The sequence below is a fragment of the Seriola lalandi genome, unplaced genomic scaffold (genome assembly GCF_002814215.2).
Source record: "Seriola lalandi dorsalis isolate HSWRI2012SDOR001 ecotype SW California unplaced genomic scaffold, Sedor1 jcf7180002052504, whole genome shotgun sequence".
NCBI classification, from domain to species: Eukaryota; Metazoa; Chordata; class Actinopteri; order Carangiformes; family Carangidae; genus Seriola; species Seriola lalandi.
Window position 1 is genome coordinate 802,248 of NW_019523057.1, and position 7,936 is coordinate 810,183.

The 7,936-nt window shown below is 37.4% G+C and overlaps 1 protein-coding gene across 1 annotated transcript; it reads right to left on the reverse strand.

Annotated features, from left to right (window-relative positions):
- Nucleotides 1-13: 13 nt before the first annotated feature.
- Nucleotides 14-6,624, reverse strand: moxd1l (monooxygenase, DBH-like 1, like). The gene is made up of 13 exons (XM_087172387.1): nt 6,011-6,624; nt 5,761-5,907; nt 4,691-4,843; nt 4,454-4,537; nt 4,049-4,204; nt 3,816-3,918; nt 2,903-3,075; nt 2,697-2,785; nt 2,436-2,532; nt 2,256-2,315; nt 1,937-2,055; nt 1,671-1,764; nt 14-1,129 (listed from the first exon to the last, which is right to left on the reverse strand). Exons 1-13 carry the CDS (start codon nt 6,278-6,280, stop codon nt 971-973), a joined length of 1,704 nt encoding a protein of 567 aa, XP_087028513.1. The 5' UTR covers nt 6,281-6,624; the 3' UTR covers nt 14-970.
- Between the last annotated feature and the right edge of the window lie 1,312 nt (nt 6,625-7,936).

The window sequence follows — 7,936 nt, forward strand, 5'->3', positions numbered from 1 at the left end:
GCTCCCCCCTGAGGAAACACAGTGAAACTGCATGCTTTAATGTCACTTCCATCCACTTTGATGACACCAGTTTTTATATATGATCTCTGCTATATATGTATACTTAATGAAGTGATTGGCACTTTTTATATAATTCAACAATTAACAATCAGCAGTGGAGGTAATGAACGCAATTATGTACACAAATAGTGACAATAGCCTCTGTGTTAGTGCCATATATTGTAATACATAATCATGTATGTATAAACTAAATGAGAAATATTTAAGATAGAGCAGACTTGGGCTGTAGTATATGGTGGCTCACTTATGGCTTATGGGACACTTGAATATATAACAGAGCCATTATCAATGTTATCAGTAACACCTGTGAAAAAGGCCTGTTTAGCAAGTGATAAAGTACAAAATAACAAATGTAATCCAGCAAATTAAACACCATGTCATATTCATATTCATAAAAAATAATATAAAAATGATTATTGCCATACAGCAGTTTTTTCATTGATTTGCAACACTGCCCAGAATAGTCTAATTAATTCTGAAATATTAAAGGGGTAATACATGGCTTATCATTATAGCCAAACTATAACTAGATGTAATGTAAGTTTTCTGTTATAAATGTACTACCTTACTATTGAGTGTGTAGTTAAATAACATGTCTCCAGGCAGATGTGGCCAACCATGTAGTGCTTTTATGAAACAGAATAAAAAAGTGAGATAGAAATGTCAATCTCAGTATGGTAATCAATATGACAGTTGCTAAATAATATGACAACCAAATGATTAACAGTTCATACCAAAGAGAAAAGATATGTGATGAAAAGATAGAAAAATACAAATATAAAATGGATACACTTTGTCGAGTGAAGTTGAATATACCCCAATTCATTTTTATCAATCAACAGAGATTTATCAACTGTACCTTCCTTTATCTAGACTGCAATAGATTGCATCTGTTGATCAAACAATCGTGTTACATTATCACAATCCAGAGCAGCAAAAGCATGACTCCTGCTGGGCTCAAGATCCAGGGAGCGTGAAGTCTGCTTGACGAGTTATTATTCCGACACATTACAGTCGGAGTCTTCATCATCTCCCTGATGGTGCCATTTACATATTTTCTGAAGTTGTGCTGTGGAAAAGAAGAAAGAGGATTAAACATTTTTAAAAAATGCTCTTTTTATGGTACTGCTGAAAACAAGTCTTATATTTTATTTATAAATATTTCTATGTGTTTTTGCAAGAAAATGCTTGAAGTAAACACAAAGGAACATAACAGAAGAAATGGAAACAAGAGCAAACACTGAGAGGACAAAAAACAAACTTATATTTCTGTTGTGAAACAAATAAGATTAAAAAAGCAAATAAAAAAATGCTAATAATGTTTGTTCACAGACAGCTCTGTAATTTCAAATTGGATTCAGGTTATATATTGAAGTTAAATAGTTGAATGTCTAAAACTGCAAGGGAAAGTTCCAGTTGTCGGAAATACTTAATCATCTATAAATTATTTTTTTTTAAAAACTTTTAAATTTCAAATAACCGTTTGAGGGCCTTGGTGGAAATGATGACACATCTAGTACTTAAGGCTTTTAAAACAAAAATTCTTCAACAAAATATTATTTTTCTTTGTTAGATTTGAGGTAGAGAAGAAACAATATTACGTTACTTACATCATCATCAGAGATCAGCTCAATTTGTGGTAGAGCATTTACCAAACTCTGATACTCAGCAATTTCCTCCTGGTTTGTGGTCTCTCCAGACATCCTGTTAGAAATCAGAAAGGAGCGACTTTGACAAAAAAAAAACATATAAAGATACATCTGCCTGAAAATATACATATAATGTATGTATACTGTAAGCTGTTTATACAGTGGAACTGGTGCTATAGATTCAGTCTTAGTGGAAATATTGTGTGAAGCAGTACACCGGGTCTTACTGGGAGCTTGAATTTGATAGAAACTTTGTATTTGGGTGGCTAACACATGATTTGATCTTGATTGCAGGGTAGTAGAACAGGAAGGCCAGGCACATCTCATCGGTGGTTGCTAACCCCATCTGAAGGAGCAAAATTTGAAACATGACAGTGTATGACAACAGGGGAATATGAGAGCCAGGCACTGTTTTGACCAGTTACCATGTTTCTCTTTCTTAAAATTACAATGCATGATTTGTACAGGAAGTAAAATAACAATTCTTCTAAGCCCTTTTTTCATTAGATTCCACTAAGCGATACAGGTCATACAGTATTTACCCACCTCAGTGACTCCAGTGCGATCAACAGTGTTGTAGGTGCACTCCACTGCAATCTCATCACCCTGTAATGGGTAAAAGTAATGTGCATAATAAACTATATAGCACTGTTAATATTATATAGTTTCAAAAGCCTAAACAACTAATGGGCATAATATGTGGGAAAGGAGGCAGAGGAGACTTACTTGCTTGATGGTCTTGATGTTTCCAGAACTGATGATCTGCTGTATCTTAAAGTTGTAGTTATCATCCAAGCCCAAGAAGTCAATCTGTTTTTCATTTCTACAGAGACCAGGTAGGAAATAAGAGTAACACTATTTTACACTATTTCGTAATCGGCATCAAAACCTCTGTCCAAAACTAGATTTTATTCAAATCATGAATACTATTTTTTAATTCTACAGCTTTGATATTGACTGATCCAAAGCAGATCATCTCTTTCTTACCTGTAGTGGGCAACTCTGACTTTCCTCCCAGCCAAGTGAGTGTGCAGCATCACAGCAAACATGTGAAGATCAGGAACCGGACTCACCAGCTATAGGTGGAAAGTAAAGACAATCAAGAACACCATCATAAACAAGAAAACATTTTTTTTTACTTGTCTCTAAAAATCACTTTTGTAATTTGAAATCCATACTGAATCTCTGCATACCTGAGAAAAGAGAGAGGTATTGCACAAGCCGTAGATGTGGAATTGAGGGGCTTTTGGAGGGATGTTGTACTGTATATGATTAAACGGCAGCACACCTGTAGTCATGATGCCCACATCATGCTGCCGGAGTTGGGACGTATAGTACAGTCTTAGTCCGGAGTTATCTATTCTGCCTGTACAGAGAAAGACAGACGTTTAAAAAGGTTTGTATCTTGGTCATGTGATGATGAGACTACAGAATAAAGAAAAGAGGACATACAGAATGTTCCAGGCCTTTTTTTAATACAGTATGTAATCCTATGTGAATATATGAGTGCTTACTGTGCGCTATCAATATTACACATAAAGGTCAATTTAATTATCATGGGCAGCACTGCTCTGTCCGTGAGAACAGATCTATAAGCGAACTATGTTAAGACTTAGAGACGACATCATCAGGGTCATTTGGCTTGGGCTTTAAAAATATAATCATTTTAAGAGACATTCTGAGCTGCCATTGGTTGTATCATGGAAAGTGTAGGACCTAACCTTTTTGGAATGCGATCAGGGCTACAATTAATTATTATTTTCATTTTTGATTCCGCTGCCAATTAAAATTTGGATTGTTTACTGTATACAATATTATGAAATAATTAAAAATGTCCAATTCCAGTCTCCCAGTGCTTAAGATGTTCAAACGTCCTGTTCTTTTTTCAGTCCAACAGTCCAAAACCCAAAACGATTCAGGTTATAATAATGAGATAAAACAGAACCAGAAAATGATTGTTGTTCTTTCACTACTTTTGCCAGAAAAATTACAAATTACTGCTGATTATTTATGTCCATCAACTAATTGATCAATTCAGATGTACATTTAAAAATCAGACATTTATTGTATGTGCACTTTTTATTATCAAAATTCAGTAGTATTTACCTGTTGCAAGGTTTGGGTTATTATAATGGACTTCCAGCCTGTAGTATGTATCACTGTCCCCACCACCAATGGGAATACCCGCATTTTCTGGAAACTCAAATACCTGAGGTGTCAGGGATAGATAGGGGCTTAACTTGTACAAGCACATCACTGACATCAAATTACAACATGATGAATCAAGGAATTCAAAGATCAGACTAAAACAAGAGCATGGACACTTCCCTCTCCCTCACCTCTCCTCCCACTGCCCATGCGGCCACCACCCCTAAGCAGGTATCCTCCATGCTGCCCACGTAGCACGGCTTGTCGGACGTTTGCGCCACAAAGGAGGGACAGCTGTACAGAAGCATGTGATGAACGATGTCATGGTGCTCAATCACCGGTTCAATCTGAGGTAGAGTAGGAGAGATTTTGTACAGACGGTTTAAAGGTCAATGAATAAAGAAAGTCATGCTACTTTGAATTCATTTTATATTTAGTTTTTCACTTTAGGAACTAATTTTGAATTAGATGATGTCTCCCACAGCCAAGAATTACCTTATGTTACATTACATTAATACCTACATTGTATTAATGTAATGTTTTTTGGATATGCTTTTGTTAGTATGGCAATTGTAATATGAAGAGAGTATGATTACCTGATATATGTGATGTTTTGTATTTAAGTTTGGAAATTTCATGACCTTGCAGTGGTAGTAGGTATGAATGGGGGGGACAGTGATCTGCAAAAAAATAAAGGGTAAATAGAACACATTTTGTTTTGTAACATTTCCATTCATTCATATTGAATGTATTTGTAATGTAACCCAGTGTCTAAAAAAGTGAGCTAGAGGGTAAAAAAATAAGTAAATAAAATTGTTTGCAGTTATTCTCACATTTTCCACTGTGGCACTGAGATAGTTGAGGTTGGGTAGGGACGTCCTGATCTTAAAATTCAGCAGGTTGACCTCCTTGGTGCCTCTGCGAGCTCCATGGTAGCTAATCTCATCTGTTGTTCCATATGCATAGATCAGCTTAATGGGTTCATCCTGTTAAAGAGATGACAACTTTAGTCAACAACTAGAAGACAGCAGAGAAGAGATTAAACGAGTTTCATTTGGGGGAAAAAGGATATAGCATGTTCCTCTGTCCCCAAAACTGACAAATCAAATATTTGTCTACCTCACAAAACAAGACAATGTAATGCTCCAACTCTGCAGTTTACTGTGCACAGCCACATGTCAACACATACAGCCGGGTTTTATTACCAAAACCATATAGCATTTCAGGTGTTCAATGGAAAACAAAATGTAATGGGCCTCATTGTGACCATTGTATTCATTTCTGAAACCACCCAATCAAGGCCAATATAAAGGATCATTCAGGTAAACATAACAAAAGAACTCCAGTAACATACTTTACATGGTCACAAGCAGGAAACTTGAGCTTTACATAGAGAATTGGATCAACAATACAAAAGACTATAGCGTTACTAACAATGAGACACAACAGTGAAGAATGCAGGTTAAAGCTCCACGGTCTATAACAACACAGTTTAAGTGAGGCGTTCTGGTTACCACAGAAACAACAGCCTCTTCTTGGCAATGTTCCACTCACTCTCAGATAACGATGTTATTTGTTTCATAATTTTGCTTTCATACTGTATAAAGTTTCAGGGAGTCTGACATTTTTCAGATGTTATATTGTGTGAAAATGTCAACACTATTTCCCACAAAAAATCAATTACTCACTGAAAAATAAAACGTCATTGGCGGAAACAACAATCAAAAGATCATTTAAACCAAATAAAGTATTGATTTTGTAGCAGTGGCAACTCCTGCTGCTCTTCACCAATATGTTTTCTTACAGTGATGTTGGTGTTGTACTTATGCAGTACTCTTATCAGCTTTGCATCTAATCTCATATACGCAGACTGTGGTAGGGAGAGAGTAACAAAATGTCTTACAGTGATATGGAAGTCTTTGTCATCACAGGCCTGAATGGACCTCTGAAAGGTCATGATGGTTTGACCTTCACTTTCAGTCAGAGACAGGAGAGTGTAGCTCTGCTGTGCATCCAGCAAAGGCATGGCGTTCCCTGTGGCGTAGCGATCCTATAGGATAACAAAAGAAAACTCTCAGACATCAGAAAGCTTGATATTTGCTATGTTTGCTGTGGAAAATGAAAAAATAAACATGTATATGGTAATGGCTTACTGAGAAGTAGCTTCCACTGGGTCCAAGTCCCCCTATGACGATATCTGACCCCTTCATTCCTCCGTTGGGACTCATGCCAAAGCTTACCCAGCCCGTGGTGTTGACAGTCAGTTTGAATACAATGTTTCCTTGCAGATTATCAAAGCCCCACTTCAGGCAAACCAGATGGTCCTGGTCCATGTAAACCATGAAGGGCATAGAAGGGTCCGATGCCACTGCTCCTTTAGTCCTGGCCAGGAACAGGCAGAGGAAAGGGAGCAGAGAGCGCATGATGTGTCTGTGAAGTTGGAAATTTTCAAACTGAGCTCACTGTCTGTGGACTTGGCAAACTCCGTCCCACCCTCCTTCGACACACCTGCACTGCTAGATGAATTCAGGTGATACAGGCGAAAAGTGCTCAGTCACTTGGCCTTGTAGAACAATGGATACTGTACTGCACTTTGTGAACTCAATTACATTCTGATGTTTGTGGTGAATTTCAGTACAGGTGAAAATTCAGAGATTTCCTCAAAGCTTATTCTCAGTGTTAAAACTGTGAATTCACTGGCTTTGATGACTTTGAACAGTGAAACTTCACAGTGGACTTCACATACTTACAGCAAACTGTATCCCCTTTCAATCCCCTGCCTCATCGATATCAACCTGTTCCCCCAGTTCTTTTCCCTTGACAGACAAATGAGACCACTGCTGGACTCAGGCGTTTGATGTATGAGGAGGTGACGGGGGAGTTAGTGACGCAGGCCAAAATGAAATTCAACCCCTTATCCCCCCCCCCTCTCTCTTTGTCACCTTCTCATAATGTATAACACTTGATTCTTCTAGGAATGTGAATGGTGATGATTACACCACTCTCCGTGTTGTATCCTGACATTTCACCTGCCATCACTCCTTACATACCAGCTGACACTTCAACTATTTACAGGGAACTTAAAATATCCAGGGTGCTTCAACTTCAGCTGAAATTTTATTTGCTTTCATCAGTTAGTTCATTTGACACTTCAGCTGCTTTCACTACTTAGTCTTTTAAATGACAGCTGAACACGCTCTCATCTGTTACACTACTTAAATACACACTGACAATTCAACTGCCTATAGGGCTTAAATTTGAAATTAAAATGTTATATGATTTCAACATTTCACTCTCATTTCAACTTCTTTAAACTTTTGCACTTCGAAAGACACTTCACATCATTTCAGTGTTTTAACCTCAGCTGACACTTAAACTACTTTAAAGTGCCTTAAACTTCAACTTCAACTCCAATTCAACATTTCAGATAAAAATGATTAATGTTTTGAGACATTTGAATATGTTTATAGTTTTTACACAAGAAATCTTTCAGCATAAGCCAACACACCTCAATTGTCTTGGTAGTAGTAGTAGTACACAACAGAGGGATAATGTGAGATAATGTGTGGGTTAAAAGTATCATTACTGATATTGCTGTTTTGTCTTTGTGCTTTGATTTGTTAATTGGAGATGTCCGCAGTAGAGATGTGTACACTCTGATGCCACTTTATTAGGAACACCTAGCCTACCCTCACTGATGTTAATGGTGTGGACCAAATAATAGACTGTTGTATTAGACTGCATTAATTCTATATGTATGTACCTAATTGAAACTAAACTGAGTGTATGTATGTATCCTATTCTGACCACACTGGTATTCAAGATGGTATTCAAGTTGGCTTAAAATGTAGTAACGCCCTGATCCCAGCAGAGGCCGACTTAAGCATTAGAAATGAGCTCAGGGTCACTCCCTTTGAGCCGCTGTGCCAGCTGTGAGCTGTCAGCAACAGTAAACACACGGGAGCCGCCTTGAGATCAGAATAATACACCGGAACTTTATGACCATTGTTTAGGCTCAGGGTAAAAAACCAGGAACACAGCAGTGATGTTTTCGGAAACCTCTGAATTATCCATTTAAC

What these genes read in the sequence shown, in the direction of transcription:
- moxd1l (XM_087172387.1), bottom strand. Translation starts at nt 6,280, where the DNA reads ATGCGCTCTCTGCTCCCTTTCCTCTGCCTGTTCCTGGCCAGGACTAAA. An exon ending in TAACCCAAACCTTGCAACAG is followed by an intron (nt 3,076 to 3,815) that starts GTAAATACTACT and finishes TTCTCTGTACAG; the next exon opens with GCAGAATAGATAACTCCGGA. An exon ending in ACATCAAGACCATCAAGCAA is followed by an intron (nt 2,316 to 2,435) that starts GTAAGTCTCCTC and finishes TACCCATTACAG; the next exon opens with GGTGATGAGATTGCAGTGGA.